Source organism: Lissotriton helveticus, chromosome 5_1 (assembly GCF_964261635.1).
Source record: "Lissotriton helveticus chromosome 5_1, aLisHel1.1, whole genome shotgun sequence".
Taxonomy (NCBI): Eukaryota; Metazoa; Chordata; class Amphibia; order Caudata; family Salamandridae; genus Lissotriton; species Lissotriton helveticus.
The window spans coordinates 105,031,554-105,053,670 of record NC_136065.1 but is presented as its reverse complement, the minus strand read 5'-3'; the positions used below and the strand labels follow the sequence as shown (position 1 = coordinate 105,053,670).

The following is a 22,117-nucleotide window of genomic DNA, read 5'->3' as shown; positions in this document are numbered from 1 at the left end:
GCGCCAGCAGGCGACAGCGGAAGTCCGAGACAGCTGGGAGTGAAGAGGGACAACGAGTGACTGTGGGGGAAGATGGAGCCCTACGCCTGGCACCAACTGAAGGTGGAGAGGTATCGACGTCATCAAAGCACCCTGGGTCCAATGACATACTGGTTCCGGATACCCTACAGGTTACGGTGGGGGACACTTTGCTTACTGCCTATGCGATTCCTGAGACGGTGAGAGCCGGGACACCTGAGGCAGCGGCTCCATTTCAAAGTGACAGAATAGACGAAGGCGATGGGCCGATAGAGCAATGATATGTGGCCTGAATGGGTTTTTCCCGGGGAGGGTGTGATTGCAGTATAAGGCATAGAGGAGACCCCTTCTCATACATGTAGCATATTAGGGGAGGGAGAAATGGAGGATGTGGGGCGGGGCCGCAGAGAGCCTCGCCTTGGAATGGTTGATCTGAGCCCTGTCTGAACGTGGAGTGAATGGGCCTTCCTGGGAGTCGGGATGGGAGGGGGGAGTTTAGTTCTTTTTTGAGGGAATTCGCCTATTCGGGCATATGGGGTGGCTGTGCACGTCCTGGCACCAGCGGGGAAAGGGCCTATTGGCATGTTGTGTTGTTGTTTATGGTATCTTACTCGTGGGTGGGTGTGGGAGGGTGGTGGGGGACTGTTCGAGGGGGATGTTGAAGGGGAATGTTTTAGGCATCATTTGTATTACAGGTCGGGCACCGGAAGGGAACTACACTGTGCACGGGCGGGTGCGGAAGGGTACATTACTTTGGAAACCATGGGGTACAAGTTTCTGAGTTGGAACGTGAGGGGGCTAGGAACATGCACTAAGAGATACAGAGTCCTCTCCTTCCTTCGGAGGCATAAAGTATCCATCGCTTGCCTCCAAGAGACCCACCTGATAGAAGACGGGGCACAGAAGTTGGGGAAAAAAATGGCATGGACAGCGGTTTCATGCGTCCTTCTCTACATACGCCAGGGAGTTCTGATCTGTGTGGCGCCTGGAGTGCCGTTCGCTCTTCAGTATATGGAAGCGGACATTCAGGGTCGGTACCTGCTCCTCAGGGCTAAACTAGATGGCAGGGAAATTGTCATTATGAATTCCTATGCACCCAATACTGATGATCCGACCTTTTTTAGGGCCCTGCAAGACCTTGATCCACGACCTGGGGACCCCGATGCTTTGGTTTGGGGACTTTAACTGTATTCTCGACCCAGTACTGGATAGCTCACCACCTCGGGAGGGCACAAAACCCCGTATGACTGTACAGCTCAGGGAGGTCATGGAAAACATAGGGGCGGTGGATGTTTGGCACCTGAAGAATCCAGCGCAGAAAGTGTACACCTGCTTCTGATGTTTTTACAACAGCTGGACCGTTTTGGCGCAGTGTCGGGCTTGCTGCTTAATCGTAATAAGTCCCTAATTTTCCCGCTCTCGGGGTTTGACACGGTCCCCCTTGAAGACTTGCCAGAGCTTGGACTGCGTTGGGAATGGACCAGTTTCCGATAGCTAGGCATCCATGTGACCTCGACAGAGGAGCAGTCCCTTGCCCGTAATATGGATCGGGTGATTGCGTCTCTCCAGCAGTGCGTGTCCTTTTGGAATGTCCTTTCACTGTCTCTAATGGGGAGACTGGCCGTCCTAAGATGGTGATACTGCCAAGGACACTGTATGTCCTTCAGAACACGTTGTGCCCTCTTCCGCCTAGGATTTTCTGCTTACACATCCCTGCTTTGGGTGGGTTGGCGAAGAAGAGTGGCCCTTCGTACTGTCGTGTGCTCCTTTGAAGAGGGGGGATTGGAAGCCCCGCGCTTTGTTGGTTCGCAGACGCAGATGTATGGGAGACGCGTTTGCTGGCAGGGAGGGCAACTGTGCAGGAGCTCCGGTTGGCATTGATGTGTGGGTCGGGAGCCGATGTCGAGCTACCCTATGTGGTGAGACACACAGCGGGCGTATGGCAGCGCTTTGTAGCAAGGATCCTACGAACGGCGCCATTTCACAGGGATCTACAGATCTGGATATTGGCCCCCATGGTAGAAATGGACCGCCACATGTCCTTCCGCGAATGGAGAGAGGGGGGCTGTGAGATCTTAGCAGACCTGTACCCCTCGGAGAGTTTCGTGACGTACGAGCAGGCAGAGGAGTCATTTGGCCTCGGTGGCGGGCAATACTTACATTACCAAGGATTGCGTTCTGCAGTGCACTCGATCTGGCCACAGTGCCCGGAGATACCTCCGATGACCCATACCTTACATATCCTACTGTACTGCGGCAGAGGACATCGGTTGATTGCCTTGCTCTATGCGGCTATGCGACGCGATTCAGCCCCTCTGGTGCCACCGACATGGGCGGCTTGGAGGCGGACCTAGGAGTGCCTTTGGATCATGGGCAGCGGAAGCGTATAGGGGTCTTGACCCGGCGGGTGTCATGTAATGCGCGCTTTAAGTTTATCCATTTCAACTTACTTCACCGTACCTACCTCACTCCGACGGCGTTGTCCCGCTTCACGGAAGATAGGGGGGATAACTGCCCCAGGTGTAGCGCGGCGGGAGCGGGATTTTTGCACCTGGCCTGGGAATGCCAGCTAGTTGACAGCTTTTGGACAGGAGTTGTAAGTCGCATAACGGCCACCAGTGGCCTTCGGATCGAACTAACGCCCCTACACTGCCTGCTGGCTTTGGTCCCTAAACCACGGAAACGGAAGCTCTCGTATAAACTACTGCAACTGATGTTAGTGCTGGCTAGACGTAGGATGGCCATCGCGTGGATAGGACAGAGGGCCCCCGATATAGAGACATGGCTTAAAGATGTGAGGGAATGGTCGCTAGCAGAGGAAACACACATGCAACACACTAGAAGGGATGTAAAACTGCAAGAAGATCTGCTAGCATGGCGTACCATGTGTATGACAAGATTGGCTACTGATGGGAACTCGTCACACAGTGACTCTGAGGGGACCAGTGGCGAATTATTTTCAGCACAGGAGTCGGAGGCTGAGTGGGAGGGAGGAGAAGTCCACTGAGGGGTTGCACGAACAGTGTATGATGCTGGGACTGGCCTGGTTTCCTCACAATGTTATTTGTTATCTGCTGGCTATTCTGCTGGGCCGCTTGAGCTCAAGTGTTTTCAGGTGTTGTCCTACTCTGTGATGTGCCATAATGAGTCAGTCGAACTGTAAACAAATGTTTTTTTAACGATGCCTTTGGAGGAGAGTTTTTATCTTGTTTTTTGTAAAACTGAAAAATAAAGTTTAAAAAAAAAAGTATTGAACCCCTAGTGGGGAAAATATGAATGACACCCGCCATTCATGGCACCCCGTTCGACGTATGAACACAAAATAACCCATTTTGCAGACAACATGCTGTTGTCAGAGTCGATCCTGGGTCATCCCTGGAGGCAGTGTCGGTAGAGCTGGAACACTTTAAGTGAGTGGCAGTACTTCGGATCAATCGAACGGAATATTATCTTCTTAACCTCACACTGCCACAGCGGGAGATGGAATCACTGGTCGCTTCCAACCCCTTCCAATGGGCCAAAAAGCACATCACACACCTAGGAATAAAGATCACTCCTAAACTCCAGGATCTTTTTAAGGTTAACTACCCCACTCTTCACCAAAAGTTGAAGGCAGACTTCCGAAGGTGGCCTCCCCTGCATCTCTCCTGGATAGGCCGCATTCATGCAGTTAAAACGATGGTCTTACCTAGACCTTTGTATTTTTTTCAACGTCTCCCGATCGAGCTGCTTCGGGGGTTCCTACCTACAATAAAGTCTTTAATCATCCATTTCACACGGCAGGGCAATTACGGAGTGGTCGGCCCAGGAGTCCGACAAACATTGGCTACACATGGACAGGGCGGTGACTGGGAGCTGTATCTTGGACCTACTATGGAAGCTAAAAATGGATCGCCCACCAAATGTCTACCCGAGGGCCCCTACAAAGACGACACTAATATTTTGGGATGATATCAACAGGACCTCCACTTTGACCACTCTCCGTCCCCATTCTCACCCATCCACTGCAACCCTGCATTTCCGCCCACACAGATACCAGATCTCTTTGGCGCACGGAGGGGGAGGGGGGGGGGGTGGATGGATTACAATTTCGGATCTTTTCCACAACTGGGATAATCTCACATTCAAACACTGCCAGAGGGAGTTTCACTTACCTGCTACTGAACACTACCATTAGACCCAACTCAGACACTATGTCCTAGGCGCCAATATGTGGGAGGCAGCGACCAGGGGCCTCACACCAGTGGAGCGACTAGCAAAGACTGGGAGTGGCACAAAGGTTAGCATATCATGCTTCTATTCAATACTGCTCTCTACACTCCACATCACATAACCACGACAAGTCATTCTGAGAGTGTACCATGGGGGTGGCAATCTTGGATAAGCAGTGGGATAAACTATACATGGATATACATAAATGTAATCAGTCGATGAAGATGCGAGAGGCCTACTATAAAGTGTTATCGGATTGGTATTTGTACCCTACGCATGAAATTGATCTTCCCTACAACCTCGGATCTGTGCTGGAGGGGTCACGGGCTCTGGGGAGATTTTAAACATATCTGGTGGGATTGCCCAACGATCAGGCCATTCTGGTCAGAAATACTGCCACAAATCAAAGATATCCTGGGCTACCCCATACCAGAGGAACCGGATTCGACACTTCTCGGCCTGCGGGCGGATACCCTCAAACGTCAGACAAAAGGCGATAGATCTATTCTACAGCTTTGTTGTTGGGGGGTTTGGTTTGGGGGCAGGGTGTTGGGAGTTTGAGGGGATATTATCATTCTGTATTGGGGCTGCGCAATGGTACTTTTGTATACTTTCAATTGCTGGTCTGATCACTTCCTCAGAGAGAGGCAACTGATCTATCCTATAGATTTAATACCGTGTCCTACAGGAAGTTGGCTTTATTGCATTATACTGTTGGAAGCACCGAACATATTTTAATAAAGACAAGGTTGACAAAAAAAAACAACCTATCTCAGTAGACATTTAGGTTGCTAGACTAAGGCCTGTAAAATTGCTTGGTATAAGCGCAGTCTCCTTTGGAAAAATCAAGCCATACTTAGAAGCTATAATTTCAGTGACCACGCAAAGGCACTATCCCACGGACAAGAGGGGTATGAGAGAGGGCAACAAAATAAATGCTCCCCACCAGACAATCATCTGGCATCCCAAGTCTCCAAAGCGAGTGATCAAAACTAACACAGATGAAAAAAAAATACAATCACATTTCACTACTGCAGAATAAGACCGAGCAACACTTCCTTCCTACATCCACTTCAAAACCAAATATGTTAAGTTCCAAGCAATCAATCACAAGAAACTGGACAACCAAGAAGCTAAATATTTCTAGCTCCCATTGCACCACCTGGACCCATAGGCTGGTAGAGCTAAAAGTCAAGAAGGTACAAGGACCAAATGTTCTCAGTGTTGACAGCCAGGCCATGCAGCGAGCTCCCTGGGACTCGACTCATTCCCAATGTTCAATGGCTCACAATGGAAGTTAAAAACACCTTTTTAATACAATCGATGTCCTAACTTCTCCACATTAATTCTAGCCACTTCATTTCTTGTACTTCTACTCCACCGCCTATCAAAACAAAAGGATAGTAAAAAGTCTAAACACTTTCAATGACTAAAGCAAAATGTGATGATACAGCGCCTCAAGCTGGGAGTTACTGATGAGGCCCAACAAGGCCAAGTCAAGTCTGACATTCCCTCTGTTACTGTTCATATTAGTATAGGCTAGAAATGCATAACTCACCAAAGTCTGCAATTACTCAGTATATTCTTAATCATATATCCAAGTTACACATGCAATTGCGAAACGTAGTGTCTCATATATGGCTGTTATACATAAATAAATAAATGTTGACAATAATACCATTAATGAGCTGTACCCTTGGCCAACGAGCCTGACAGCTTTATTATGTTGAGGTTATTAGATTGAAAAAACTGACATTTTTCCACTATACTTTTGCTTTGCACTAGGCTATGATTTTTGTTGTTAAATTTATTTGTTCACGCTGTATCACCCCGTCATAAAAGTACCTGTTTATTTCTGTATAACAGCCATATATCAGACTACATTTCTCAATTGTGTGTATAATTTGGAAATAATATTAAGAATAATAACATTTTTACTCCTCTGCAAGGACACTATAGGGACAATGGACCAGGTGTTTCGCTTGCAAATGTTATATTGGAAACATGTGATCCAGGAAGGAGAAAGACTATGTCATCTTTGTGGATTTGGGATCTGCCTTTGACCTAGTTCCAAGAGACCTGTTGTGGAAGGTTTTGAGGGAGATGGGGCGCTGTGGTACCTTGTGGACATCATCAGCCTATTACATCTGAATAATTATGTAAAAAGTCGGATGTGGACTGCATGGTGAATTATTTTACCTCATTCCGGTTGGCAGGGGTGTTAGCTCCAACTCTTTTTCTTTTATATATCAATGATTTGGAGCTGCAAAGGGAGCAATGTGAGAGAGATGCCCCGCGGCTTCCGGGGTTAAGGTCCCAGCCCTCCTTTTTGCAGACAATACCCTTTTGCTATCCAAATCCCCCATGGGGATTCAGAATCTTTTGGATTGCTTTGGGTCGTTCTTCAAGCAACAAGGGCTCGAGATCCACCTCGGCAAGACCAAGTTTATGGTTTTTAACCCTTGCCCAACAGCTCGTGCCAACCCAACCCTCAGTGGAGCAGGCCTGGAAAGAGTACAGGTGTATGATAATAATAATAATAGTTTATTGTTCAGTTAATTAAAACCATAATAATATTACATACACACATTCCTTAATTTTAAAAAAACGAGAAAAAAAAACATTTTCTAAAAATTGCATTTTTATAATCTAAAAAAAACATCATATGATATACACAGTACAGTACAGGTGTATGAATACCTCGGGGGTAGGCTCTAAGAGAAAGCTTTGACTGGTCATTCCCCATCAAGGTGTGTGGCCTTAAACTAGAGCAGCATTGTGGGGGTATTTTGAGGGTACACCATAGCTCTTCCTTTAGGCCAGTGACTCCCGTCCTTGAGATCTACAATAGACAGGTTTTGGGGGCTACCCGGTACGGCGGAGAACTGTGGGGTTTTCAGGTCTCCCGTCCTCTACTATTAATTAAAAACAGATTTGCTAGGAATCTGTGTGGTCTACCAGTAAGTATCACGCTCGTCCCATTACGGCTGGATTATGGCCTTCGACAGCTTAAATATGTTGTTGGGCTAAGGCCAATCCTGTAATGGATTGTGGACGGTGACAAATGCCTAACATGGGAAAACTGGAGGAATCTAACTAGCGGTACACTTTCCATATTTAAGTATTATCACATTTCAACATGGTGTTAGAACCAATAGTGGTACTCCCTGGAGGATAATTTAATGGAGGTCGAGCTACAAGATCAGAACCCAAAAAGGAAGGAAGTAGCACAGTGGTATAATCATCTCCTTGCTGCAGCAGACAGAAAGCTGGAACATCCCTATTTGGTCTGGGAGAAATACTTGCCGAACGAGGAGCTGAAAAACTTATGGCAAGTATCTTTAGACATGCTTTACCCGTTGATCAAATTTGCTGCACTAAGGAGAAATCACTTTTTTACGCTCCACAACATATTCTGGACTCCACTTAAACTTTCCAAATAAAGGGCAGTGGAGAAGCAAAGTGTATGAGATGTGGTGCCCAGAGGGCGGATGACATCCACATGTTCGATTCCGGCTCCCTGATAAAGGAGCTCTGGGGCAATGTGGGTAAGACCTTGTCGGACATCCTGGGTAAAGAGGTGGAGGTAAGCCTTTTTCATAATTTTGTTTGGCATTGTCCTGTTGCCCGATGGGGTGGAAGGCTTTTCGGGGATGCAGAAAAAATTAGTGTTTAATTTGATCCTCTTGGCAAGGGGGGAGATTGGTAAGAATTGGCGCCAGGTGGCACCTCCTACATGGAAAGGTTGGTGGAACTCAGTGAGGTATTTTAGGGATTTCGATCAGAAGGTTAATGTCTATAGAGAACAAACTGAGTTTGGGCTATTTTGGAATCCCTTAGATCCTGATTAGCAGGAAATGGTTGCACTAATGCGTCCAATGATTTTTGATGCATATGTGGAGGTACGACAGGCAAATTCACTTAGTTAGTGGGTGTAGTTTTTATGCTGACCAATTCCTGTAATTTTTAAGAGTAATGTGTTTTTAAGGTTAAAGTCATTATAATTTGTTTCTCGCGTTTTATGTATATATGTGATTGTTAGATAGTATGGAATGATGTATGTAAGGCGCCTTGTCAAAGGTTGGCTGGAGTAATCTCCGAGTTGGAATTATTTGCAAACTGTTTTATACTTCTATTTTGTTTTATTATGTCTATTTATTCTTTTATGGTCTTGTGCCAAAATAAAGATTTATTGAGGAAGATTAAGAATATTGCAGACTTTGAAGTGTTGTGTCTAATCATTAGTTGATCTGGTTTACTTTCAATGTCAATTGACACCAGCCCTGACTCGCAGTGTTGCTTTGATCCTTTGTTGGTTCTTGTATGTAGGTGTATGACATGAGCACCATTATCACACAAAGATATGACATGTCCCCACAGAACTCACTGTAAGTCTATACAATTGTATACCCAGGTTCTGTACGAAACAGGGCAACTCCATTATTATTAATGGGACTAGAAATGCAGACTGGAGGTGCATCATAGCTTATTTGCATACTGTTGTTCTCAGAAATTACATCAACTACTAAGTAATAATACACTGGAATGCATCCAGAATAACTGGCAATGGCTCAGACTGAATTAACATTTCTCATCCATCAACTTTGTGCTGTCTATATATTTTTAATGGCCAGTATGCAAACATCACCTAGAAACAAAGAGAGTTAAGTAATAAAAACGATTTTAGCTGTAGTACAGTTCAGTTTTCACCTTCTTCCTTAAAAGATCGTTTTTATAGAAAGATATAGGTAGTAGGTTATATGCATTCTGTTAAGTGAAAAGAAGCAGATCAGAATGACCATTGAGGACTGACTTTTTGTTATTTTTAAAGCCTGAACACTGAAGGAATTAAACAAATCCCATTAAAAAAAATGTATGAACCAATTAAATGGGCAAGGAAGAAAGGGCACCTTTACAACATATAAAAGGTTAGGTAAGTGGAAAAGAAATACGTACAATCCTGGTGTTTCTCTAATGCAATTTCAAGCTTCTCTTTTATCTTCAGCAAGTTTCGGACCTGCTCCGCATAATCTTGAAGAGGAATGGGAGAACACAGACCAGGAACAGAGACAGGCAGACAACGGGGAAGGAAATTAAAAATAAATGAATAAACAATGAGTGGATTTTGACCATGATTTCCTGATGTAGAAAATCATCACTGTTAAGGAAACGTGCGCTCGCCGTCGCACCTTAACAACAAAAACAAAGGTCTGAAGAACTACAATAATAACCAAAAAACAAGTCACAGGGAAAATGGATAAGACACAAAAAGGACCAAGTAACCTGAGGGAACAGGGAGGCTCTCTCTAAATGCAAAGCATGGGGAACCAGTAAAAAATTAAACTTCTTGGAAGAAGTACATTCAGAGCTGGCCATGGATATAAGCTCATTATCATAAGTTATTGGTTAAACTGCAGATCAATAAAATGTGCACAGTTATTCATTAACGTTTATGTATATTCATCCCATAAGACAACAAACATTTGCAATGCAATAGGTCTCGCATTTGCGAGAGTTTAAGCTATTGGCATTGTAAATGGCAGTGCCTTTAATTTATCTGTTTTGCAAAACAAAATATAAATAAAAGGCATTTTCCTTTAGAATGCCAATAGCTCAAACTCTTGCAAAAGCGAGATCTATTGCATTGCAAATGCTTGTATTCGGTGGCCAGCCGCATCAGAGAGTGGAAAATCCGCATGCCATATGGAGGGCTCAGGTTATCTGTACAAGCGCAGCGTGCAACAAGAAGAAAACCATTAAGTCGGTGCTTAATTTGAGCGGTGGTTTCCGGTGCTCGGCACTGGGACTTCACTGTCAGCACCGGTACTTATGACAGTGTAACACATGGTGCCTAATTAAGAGATGGTACAAAAGGGGGTGGTGATGGACGGAGCATCTGAACAAATCAAACACTCACACCCAGTCAACAGATCTGGGTTTAATCCATCACCGTTCTTTAGCCCACTCTGCCACCCCAGTTCAGACATGGCCATATGCAAATCAGTCTGACCCTGTGCCTCATGGGAACAGTCCAGCCCGAACTGCCACCCCATGCCTTCCCTGGACCGGAAACAAGCTTCCGAGGACCGGTTTCTGGCATTTCAGACTTCTTCAGCTGGCTTGCTTGAATCCAGTGGCAAAGTGAGCAAGGGACTCACGCCTGAGCATACCCTGCCAACTTATGGCGAACAAAGTGGTACAAAAGGGGGTGGTGATGGACGGAGCATCTGAACCAATCAAACACTCACACCCAGTCAACAGATCTGGGTTTAATTCATCACCGTTCTTTAGCCCACTCTGCCACCCCAGATCAGACATGGCCATATGCAAATCAGTCTGACCCTGTGCCTCATGGGAACCGTCCAGCCCGAACTGCCAAGCCATGCCTTCCCTGGACCGGAAACAAGCTTCCTGCGAACCGGTTTCTGGCATTTCAGCTGTCTTCAGCCCGGCTTGCTTGAATCCAGTGGCAAAGTGAGCAAGGGATTTAGAGATGAGCACAACAATAGATGTTTATTAACGTTAAAAATGACTAATACCTGCCGCCAAAGAGATTCTTACAGCTTTTGCACTGTTAGTTAAATGCATACGATTACAGAATGGTAGGTAGTATTTTTTATAAGGCTGAAATGAGCCCCAGGGGAGCGAATAGGTGATAATCGATGAGGTGCGCTCTGATGAAAGTGTGACTACGAGACCCTCAACCCCTCCAGGCCATGGGGCTCATTACAGCCTTATAAAAAATACAACCTACCATTGTGTAATCGTATGTATTAAACTAACAGTGCACACACAATAGGTGTGGCATTTTTCACTTTATTTTCTCTAGTTACCTTATGTATAGGTTACTTAGGAGTGGTACGCACAGGGATGGCACCTGTGTAGTCCTGAGGAAGAGCTTTAGGGGAGGCTGGAAACATGTTGACTAATACTAGGGACACCGGACTCATCACTATTATGTTTTTTTCCCCCAGTATTCACACCGGTTTTTAAACATACCAACTAGGAGCAGGAATAAAGTTTTGGCCCACTAGTTCGGTATTTTTAACCATTCTGCTTTTCCACTCCACATCACGGCCCTACACATTTTTCCACAAAAGTGCTCCTACGTAATTTCGCAAGTTGCAGCACACCTCAATCCGCAGCAGATGGAGAGGACCCCTATGATGAAGCATGCCACCTACTGGAAACCCTGGTAGGTGAGGGGACTCTAGAATGAAAAACACTTCTTTCTAGATCAATCAATCAGGGGGTTTGTAGAGCGCGCTACTCACCCGTGAGGGTCTCAAGGCGCTTTGGGGGGTGGGGGGATTTCGGCTCCGGATCAGTCGAAGAGCCAGGTCTTGAGGTCCTTCCTGAACGTATATAGGGTCGGGGAGCGTCTGATATTCACTGGGAACTCGTTCCAGGTCTTGGCTGCGATGTAGGTAAAGGCTCTCCTGCCGGTTCTGTGTCTGCGGATACAGGGGACCTCTGCCAGGGCGAGGTGGTGGAGCGGAGGTTCCTCTTGGGTATGTGGAATGATACTCTGTCGTATTTGGGTCCGATGTTGTTGAGGGGTTTGTAGGTGTGAGTAAGGAGTTTCAAGATGATTCTCTTATCGACGGATAGCCAGTGGAGGCCTTGTAGGTGTTGGGTCATGTGCTTGTGACGCGGTGCCCGAGGACGAGTCTGGCAGCGGCATTCTGGATGATTTGGGGTTTGTGTAGAAGAGTTCTATTGCCTCCGGGGTAGAGGGCGTTGCCGTTGTCCAGTCTGCTGGTTATGAGTGTGTGAGTGACAGTCTTTCTGCATTCGGGGGGATCCATTTGAAGGTCTCACGGAGGATGCGAAGGCAGTAGTAACTGGTGGCCGCGAGGGCGTTGATCTAGCGTGTCATGGAGAGGGAAGAGTCCAGGATGATTCAGAGGATCCAAGCGCGATCTGTCGGGTTGGTGGGTTCCCAAGGGCGGTGGGCCATCAGGTATTGTCCCAGGCGAAGGTGTGGGGTCCGAGGATAAGGACTTCGGTCTTCTCTGAGTTGAGCTTCAGGCAGCTGTCCTTCATTCAGGCTGCCACGTTCTTCATTCCTTCCTGGAAGCAGAGTCTTGTGTCTTCGGGATTCTTCGTGAGTGAGAGGATGAGCTGGGTGTCGTCGGCGTAGGATACGATGCTGAGCTCATGCGTTCTGACGATGGCGGCGAGGAGGGGTATGTAGATGTTGAAGAGCGTCGAGCTGAGCGATGATCCTTGGGGTACTCCGCAGTTGATGTCAGTGGATTTGGAGAGGAAGGGGGAGGGGAAGTCTGATTGTCTGGGTTGTACCAGAGAGGAAGGATTGGATCCAGTTGAGGACGGCTCCTTGTATCCCTGCGTCATGCAGTCTGGCTGCGAGCGTGCGATGTGAGACTGTGTCGATGGCTGCGGAGAGGTCTAGTAGGATGAGGGCAGCAGAGAGGTCTAGTAGGATGAGGGCGGCGGTGTGTCCCTGGTCTAGTAGCATGCGGATGTCGTCCATGGCGACGAGCAGGGCGATCTCGGTGCTGTGGCTGCTCCAGAAGACCGACTGGGAGGTGTCTAGGATGGAGTTAGCTTCGATGAAGGCGGTCAGCTGGGCGTTCAAGTCTCTCGGTGACTTTGGCTGCGAAGGGGAGGAGAGAAATGGGTCAGCAGTTTTTCAGGTCTGTTGTGTCTACTGTAGGTTTCTTGAGGAGGGGTTTCACCTCCGCCCGTTTACAGCCGTCAGGGCAGGTACCCGATCTGAGGGAGGTGTTGATCGTCCTAGTTCGGGTGGGATGGCAGTGGCGGCCCTGTGGAAGATATGGGGTGGGCAGGGGTCCGATGGGGCTCCTGAGTGAGTATCCTTTATGGTCGCGGTGATGTGCTCGACTGTAGCGGAGTCCCAGGAGGTGATGTTTGGCTTATCAGCGGCGGTAGGTAGTGGGGTGTTGTCCGGCACTTGTTCACTGGAGTTGTCGTAGAGGACCTTTATATTCAGATGGAAGTAGGAGCTGAGCGTGTCGCAGAGTTCCTGGGAGGGTGTGATGTCAGTGGCCTCGCAGGTGGGTTTTGCGAACTGTTGAATGACGTTGTACAGTTCCTTGGTGTTGGTCGCGTTGGTCTGGACTTTGTCTCTTATGAAGGTCTGTTTGGTGTCTCTTATGCGTTGGTGGTGGTATTCCTAAATAGGAGGCTTTCTTACTTCATATGAGTGGAAGCACTACTTCTCTCCCATGGTTAGGTTCTTATTCCGGTATTCTGTTTTTTTTGCTTTCATAATTGAGTAAGGAGGGTGAACCTACTAACACCTCTACCTCCTCCTGTTTTTTTATCGTACTTTTTAGTTTAATCACGTTGTGACCACCCCTCGGGGAGGTTCACTGATCCTTCCTCTTCGTTCTTCCCCTTCGACATGCAAGTGGTGAAGGCAGGTGTTGGGCAGCTGCAGGAGTACTGGCTGAAACCGGTGGAGAGGCAGCACCATGTGTGTGTGCTGCGAGTACAGTTTAATGGAGAGTGAGGGCTGCCCCAATATGGCAAAAAAATGCAAACACCATTAAGTGGACAGCTTGTATGTAAAAAAAAGAAAACACAAGCTGCACGTAGGGCATGGATGGGGGAGGAACAATGGTGAAAGCATCTGGAGATTTCTATAATTAACACAGGGCGCGCTTTGCGCGGAATCCATACGGGAGGATATTTAAAAGTTAAGCTAACGCCCATTAAGCGAAAGTGAAAGCGTGCATAGCGTGCTGCAGATACCAATTAAAAGAAAACGTCCGCCATTGCTAAAGCTGGCGTCCCACCAGTGCTCTTTAAATTAATTAGGCAAATAGTTCTCCGGAAGGGCTAATGCAGGCAGTATTGAAAGGTCACACGTAAAAGGTCCATTCCTGATGGGAGGTTACAAAAGACGACAAGGCGGAACTAAGGAGAGACTAACAAGCCTATTAACGAATCAGACGCCAGCTTGTAGGAAGGACAAGTCAATTAAAAATATGCGCTGGGAGTGGACGGTGCATCAACTCCATACTCCAATACAGAATGCCTTGCAGAGCAGCGCATACGCTGTCCAGGCTCGAACTAAACAGCCAGGAGAAGAAAAATAAGAGAGGGTGCTGCAGCGAAGGGTGGGCAGGGCTAAAGATGGACAGAGACGGTACAAGTCAAGGGCAGACTTGCAGCATGTGTGATCTAAGGTTTGGACGCAGCTGGGCTCATAATGGGAATTCAAGTGATGAGGTCACTTTATTGGTAATTCACGTGAAAGATTTCAATGTGACCTGCCCGTGGGCCGGGGAAGCACTCACAGCCCTGCAGGTTTTTTCGGTCCACACACAATGTACTGTTTCAGGCCAAGGGGTTTTCTTTGAATTCTGGGACTTGTAGTTTTGCTTATTCCATTATAAAACAGTCCTGCAGGCCCTGGAATTCAAAGGGAAGAAGCTGGACTGGAGCACATGACGCAGGGATCCGGGAACCTTGGCAGCTCTGAAAAATGGATCCAAACAAATACTGTGACATTGATAGCATGGGGGGGGGGGTGAGGGGATACAAAGTTTTCAAAGGAGGGGTGAGTGCATACAAAGTATCACTGGGACAAAAACAAGCAGTGCAGCCCACTAGTGAAGGGGGTCTAGACCTGGGGGGTGGCCTGCCTCCATCCCCTCTAACTCCAAATATAAATCCCGCTCACCTCAGGCTGCAGCAGCTGGAAGTCCCGGTCCGCGGCTACACTGTCTTCTCTGTGCACAGTTATCAGAAGCCCCCCGTCAGGGCAGCCATCTTGTATAGGGGACCAGTCTGATCCACAGGCACACACAACATGCTTCAGTCCTACGGCACTGGAAGATGCTCAGTACCCCAGGGGCACCTACATCACGCTTGAGGGGCACCATCTTAAAGTCAATACCCCTGGGGTACATATATTTTACCTCTGGGTACCATTATATAGCTAGGCTGAAGTGGTCGCTATTCTTATTGATACTAACTTAAAGCCCATCCAGGGCTCGTGGTACCCTGAGATCTGTGGGAGGCACACCTCTTGTGCGTGACACGCCTCTTGTGCGTGACACATCCTGAATGCTCTCACGGAAATGCATTATTGGCACTACAATCTTTTTTAACATCTCAAACAAAGTTTATTCAGCTCTCATAAATCACACACAGAACTAATATGTGGTAGAGACTTCAGTGAGACGTACACAGGCAAGACAAATCCATCAATTTAGTGCACCCCTGGTGGATGCACCTATTTCCTCGGCTCCTAGGAACCGTCCATGCAAATTCAACAAGCTGTCGCCATTGCGCAAAGGCAGGCGCTTGTTTATATTTGCATTGTGCTTTCACTTTAACAATAGCTGCCGCCCCACACAGCACTCGCGGGGTTAGCCGGCAACTATTGTTAAAGTGAAAGCACGATGCAAAAATAAACGACTGACAAAAACAGTGCTTACTGCCTCATGAAGGAGACTGTGTAACGCCACAAGTAAAAGATCCAGATGTTATGGGAGGTACCAAAAGACGACAGGCCGGTAACAAGTAGGGACAAAGAAGCCTCATTATCAATTGGAAGCTAGCATTTACCATGGACAATGACACCAGCCAATGCAAAATATGGGCAGAGAGAAGGCGAGGCTTACACACCATACTCTACTACTGCATGCCTCACAGAGCAAGAGGCATGCGGGCTGCAACGCTAGGCTCGACCTAAAAAGGATTATTGCCCATTGTAAGAGTTTCCTAGAAAGTAATCAGCTACACATTTCTATGGATCTGTTTTGTTTCAATCTACTTTACTTCCACTGCAGTTTTTTACCTAGATGCCATTAACATATATTTCAAAGTTCTTCTTGAAGGCTAATATAAGATCCAAAAAGATGCCCAGGTGGCTTTATAACAGTTGTTGAGTAGCAAAGGAGCTTAACAAGCCTGATGGCAAATGATGAGCAGGGCTAGGAGGGAGATCAGTATTCAACACAACTGTGACCACATCGGTTAAAAGGCCACTGGTGCAGCTGTTAACAATATTCAAAGGTGGATTAAGTTAACTTAGCCGTCGCAGAGCCCCTGATGGGGGTTGGGGCGGGGAGCAAAACAATCAAAGAGGCATGACAGAGGGGGCAAAATGTGCACTGCTAAATACATTTCTCTAAATACAGGATTGCAAATTGTTTAGATGAGGCATCCTGTCGCTATGTCAGCAATTCACATAACTAGGGGATAAGAGTGTAAATATTTTTAACCGCTCATTTCAACTAAACATTATTGACCAATTTTATTAACAGGTTTACAAACAAATACCATTTTCATTTGGCAGATGTTTTTAATAACAAAACATGACAGCCTTAGATGCACCAGATGAAATTTCAGTAAGCTAATTAGAACTAATAAAAATTGCAACATACATTTCTACAATTTAATGGTTTAGCAACAAAAATGCAGTGAGAACAACAATACATACAGATAAAGGAGGGAGGCAGGAAGAAGAGTTCTGGCTCCCAATATTGAATAAATCAAATTATGGAAACGCTTTTGGGCAGGCTGCATCAATGGCAAAACCAAAAAACAATGGCAGGACTTTATAGTTCAGATTGTTAAGTCAAGCGTACAAAGCTCACATTTGTGAAATATGTGGTAAATATGATAACACAGAGTTTGCTTTAGGTAATATGTTAGGAGCAATAGGGTTCTTACTCGTTAACATGTTAACTATGTAATAAGAGCTATACATCTTTAACAAAGTCTTGAATGAGGATAAAACGCAACAGAACTGAAATTAGTATTGAACATTCTGATCTTCAAATAAGTGAGGTTTGATAAATCAGGAAATACATGCTAGCATGTTGGGTTCAAGGGCTGTATTGCATTTCTACTTCTTGGCACTTGTTTGTTACGTATATCCGAGTTTCCCGCCAAAGTTATATTTCATATACAAAAATGACAAGAAAAAAGGCAAAATTAAATCAAATGCAACTAGAAAGTGGAACCACATTAGTTAGAGAGATGGCTCCTTTAGGGTGGTAATACAGAAAAAAGCAGGAGCATTAGGCAAACGTAAAGCTGGTTACAGGTACTCCCAGAAAGCATTGTCAGTGGCTGAAGATGAGATATTGCTAGAAAAGCTGACAAAATAACATGTTCAGAAAGAGAAGACGTCCTTTACGTGGGTGAGACTATAAAACATTGATGGGGAAAAAAATCTGCAATAGAGCAGGGTGGGATAGAGGAGCAAAATCAGTGTTTCAGAGCTGCGTCACGTAGAGGGACAGTGAACAAAAGGTCTAGCTCAGTGCTTCCAAAACATTTTGGAACCACTGCCCAATTTGTAGAGGAGCAAACTTTCGCGATCCACCTAGCTTTAATGGCAGGAGGTGGGCAATTTTTAATGTGATTAAAGGGTCGTGGGGTAGCACACTGTTAATTACAGTCAGCACATTTTTCATTGAAATGGACCCCCAAATTAGCACAGATATACAGTTTTACTGATAAAACGATATTGCACACAAATGGTGCAATGGAATATTATTTCTGCGTCACCAAGTAAAGTGTCTCTATTTGCTTTGATTCCATCGCACATCAGATTGAGAAAAGAATGTGCTTCATTTTCACTTCCCTCACTGCTGAATAAGTAGCTTATTTACAGATATTTACATTTTGTTGGGAGACAAAAAATTACATTCTACAGCCTTTCCTTTCACAATCTCTGTATCCCTGCAAGAGTGTCACAAAATTCAATTTACTTTTCTTTCTCTGACTGCAAAAGGAGAGGAGTTTGTAAATACCAATCCAAGAATTAAAAAAAAAAAAAAAAAACCAAGATGCAATTTGACAGAAGACATAGCCTGACTCTTGCCCTCCGTCTTTGAAGCAGCTAATGGAACATGATAAATACAGAATTTAAAGGTTATCTTTATTTATTGCCTAGACTTTTCCGACTCACCAGAATTGGCTGACAACTCACAGTTTGGGACAACACAGGTCTAGCGGAATATTTTTATGGTAAGTGTATCTTGTGGATCATCAGTGTATGTATGTAAACCTTTCCAATTCCTTGTCAGGATACAATTACTTATAAGACTAAATGAGGGAGAGTGCACATATAACTACACAAGCATTTATTATCCTCATGCTTCTGTATGGAATAGATCAGGCTTACACATGTATTGTTCCAGATGAGATATGTAATATACATTTGTCACAAGATCTCACTATTCCTCTAATGTCAACAAAAAAGTAGATAGAGGAGTTCAAGGCACCACATAAAACTGGCCAGCATACCTCAACAATCGCACCTGCTTTCACAAACCTTCCAGACACCTCCACTCGTCCAGATTCCTAGCTGCACACATCCGGAAAAACAGGAAAGAATGGAACGACCTGTCGCTACACACAAGAGCCTCCTCCTCACTTCTTGAATTCTACAAGAAGCTGAAGACCTGGCTTTCAAGTAGTCCCACTAGGCCCTGGGTTTGGCTAGGCTCACACCTGCTCAGCGCCAGGATACCCTCGCAGGTGATCGTGTGCTCTACAAAGTTGTATGACATGTTGCGACACTTCCCCAGGCTAAGCTTTTCCTTGTGACGCTTCCACCAGTATAAGCTTTTCCAGTTATCTACTTTGATTTTGCAATGTTACATGTTAATTTTGTCTTGTAAAAATAGAATACAATTGTTTGGTTTCTTATGTTAACCAGAGAGCACGGTGATTAAATATCTCAAGGTAGTGAACTGTGCTGTGATACACATTTAATAATTTGAATACTACAAATAGGAACCTTGTATCCTTAGCAAAATCTCAAGCAACCCATGCAAAAGAGCACTGGGATACAATTCAGTGCTGGGTGGAAAAAGCATGCACTAAGGAGAGGATGGGGAATGAAACACTGCAAGATGATTACAGCAGTTATGCCCACATCATAGATTATATTTTAGAATTTAAGGACTGTTCACAAAATACCCTACAAAGAGAATTACATGAGATGAGGGCACAATGTGGATGATGCTTCAAGTCCACAAGCGCCGAGACACCCTAGGGTATTTGCGCGCTATACAAGTTGCCTAAACATAAACATGCTTGGAATGGGTACAGGTTTTAGGGACAGAAAAAGAATACTCGAACGATAAAATGCATGAGGCTGGCAGAGAAAAGCCTTAGGGCCCGATTACGATTGCCTCAGAGGCCAAACCGGACTTTATCACACCTGATTTCAGCAAATTACCTGGGGACTCTCGTGCCTACTGCCACCAAAATCTGCATTTCCAAGTAAATACCTGGCTTTTCTCCTCTATTAGAATGAGGCCAGTTTCATCATCAGAAATGTATTGTGGTATGCAGACTTTGTCGCACCCGGTAATAACGGAACCGTCTATCCAGTAGGCTCTCATGAAAAGCTAAAGGGATATTAATTATGAGAGTTCTGACCAGCATCACTTTAATTTGCCACTGAAGCTTTGGAACAGGCACAAACCCTCCCCCAAATAAACTCACCACAAGAACCATATTCATTACATTTTTCATTGTTTTTATTAAACACGTCACAGGATTCCTTCGTCTTGTCTCTACTTGACTTTAAGCCACGGACTTTCTTGCCTAGACCTTAGTTCTAAGTTGAAAACCTTTCCCACGTGAATACCCACCCTCATCCTCAGTACAATTCTTCAGCACTGACCCATTATTTGCAATGTCAAAGGTTGTGCTGGTCAGACTTACTGCACACGAATCAAGATGTTCCTCTGCGCATTGAACTTCAAGTGAATCAGACTAATCACTAGATGTGGCCCTCTCCAATGCTACAACTTCATACCAAAACACAGTATTTACAGAAAAATTACACAAAATACATTATCTAGTACACAAGATTACTTGCAACCATTTGGATCACAAGTTTATCACCACCCTGAGTCAGCCTATTCCTCTGTTCGCCAGTTCGGAATCTAATGGATGGAGTGTCAATGTGCTTTGTGGATGGAAAAAAAGGGGGTTCCTTTCACTGTAATGCATACACGTAAGTCCAGTGCAGCCTCTCAGGGGCCCCACCCCATCTCTCTCCAGGAGAATGTTTACCAGGCACTTTACACTCTTGGCCAGCTCTAGTGCTCGCTGCAAGAGAGCAATCTGGAGCGCTCACGATCAGGGGCCATTTTCAAGGATCAATAATTGAAAGTGCTCCCTTAACATAAAAGCACCATTAACCCACAGAAAATACAGTTCAACTATTTACTCTGAGCTTTATACCACAAGCCAGATTAGAGGAATTATTGGAAAGCTGAACAGATTCTAGACTTGAAGTAGGAAACGTCCCTGCTGCCTGGTCCGACATTTCCACCTTTGAAAAGAGATTCTGACAGGAATTCACATGTCAGTCCGCCACTACTTTGTGTCAAGAATCCCAGGAAGATCTAAAGGGATCTATCTACTCATCCTTACCTCTGACACGCACAATCATTTAGCATCTTACCAAGAAAAGATGGTGTGAGAAGGTGGCCTGCTATATGCTGTCCACTAATTGAAGAGGGCACCCTGCACCAGTCCACACCACCCTTATGATGTATGAAATCAGATAACCTTATTTAAAACATATCCTAGTGGTAGCTATGGCGAGCAGCCTTCAGGCTAAATCTTGAAGGAATGTAAAGTAGCTTGTTTTACCAGAATATCACCTCCTAAATGACTAAATGAAAGGAGAACCACACAGTAGTTATATAAAAATATGTATTTATTAATATGACACTCTCTACTAGTCTCTATGTGAGACTAGGGCACAAAGTACACAATACTGAATAAATAGAACATTACACAGCAGGTTGCAGGGGGAAACCGAAACATATACTAAAAAAATGGTATAACAACAATGACTTGACTAGACACACTGCCTAGAGCATGTAGAATCGCTGGGACACCAAGGAACCACCCAGAGGAGTGACACAGGCAGCCCACGGAGGATGGGTGCAGTGAGGAAACACGGCCGCCTGCTCCGTACAACTATATGGGAAAGTCGCAGTTGCAAATTTACAGTTTAAGGACAATTCTAAGAGGACTTCGAGCAAACCTTTGGAACATAGGAGGTTCTAAGGCCAACCCACCAGTGAGTACCGAGGTACCCGTGTTACCTATCCCAGAGGAGTCTGGTGCATAGGGGTCAAGTGTTGTCAGAATCCTTTGTCGTGTTCAATGGAGAGCTGCAAAGAAGTACTGCTGTCAGGAAGGCCAAGAGTGTCCGGTGGAATCCAAGCCTGGATTCAAGGTGAGAGGAACCTGAAAGCAGAGGGAACAGTCAGGGTCACTACAGGTGACCTGGGCTCGGTAGACGATTGCCCCCAGATGTCGGGTGCTTCAGGTGCAAAGAAGGGTTGCATGACTCTGCAGCCACGGAGACCAGGAGACGTCGAAGATGACCAGGATCCGGAGGTGAGCTGTCCCACGAAGGATGTCGCGTGCTGAGGGGTCAATGTCTGGCTGGAGCACCAAAAAGCCTTGGCAAAATCAACCCACACGGCCAGAGAAAACAGGTTACGTTGTGAACCAGCAAGGTCCAGGGGAATCTCCAAGCAAAGGAGAGTCAGGGCACGTCTGGAGCAACCAGGTAAGCCCAAGCACAAACAAGGTGACCCTCACCAGGACCCACATGCCAACGGACCAGGGATCGCGAAGAGACCTCAAGCCAACTTGCAAAGTACCAGCCCACAGGACACTCGGAGAGTGGAGGCCAGAAATCTTTGGTGCAAATACTGCTTGAGGTCAGGACTACACGGAGTCCAATGCACAAGCTCGGGAATCGTCGACAAGCATATGCAACTGCAAATGTACGCGGTGCACAGGGGTTCAGGTTGCACGGTCCCCAAGAGGGATACTGGTCTCAGAATCGCTGATAGGGCAGATCGACCTCAGGGACCTTCGGGAACCCACG

The 22,117-nt window shown here is 45.9% G+C and overlaps 1 protein-coding gene across 5 annotated transcripts in view; it reads right to left on the bottom strand.

Annotated features, from left to right (window-relative positions):
- The window catches only part of GOLGA1 (golgin A1), a 413,603-nt gene that overhangs the window by 330,627 nt on the left and 60,859 nt on the right, over positions 1-22,117 (bottom strand). For 3 of the 5 annotated variants that reach the window (XM_078641823.1, XM_078641827.1, XM_078641824.1), the window contains exon 4: positions 9,187-9,261. The exons of the other annotated variants lie outside the window; for them this stretch is intronic. In XM_078641823.1, coding sequence (XP_078497949.1) covers positions 9,187-9,261 — 75 coding nt within the window. The remainder of the gene's footprint in view (positions 1-9,186; positions 9,262-22,117) is intronic. 5 annotated transcript variants of the gene reach the window in all.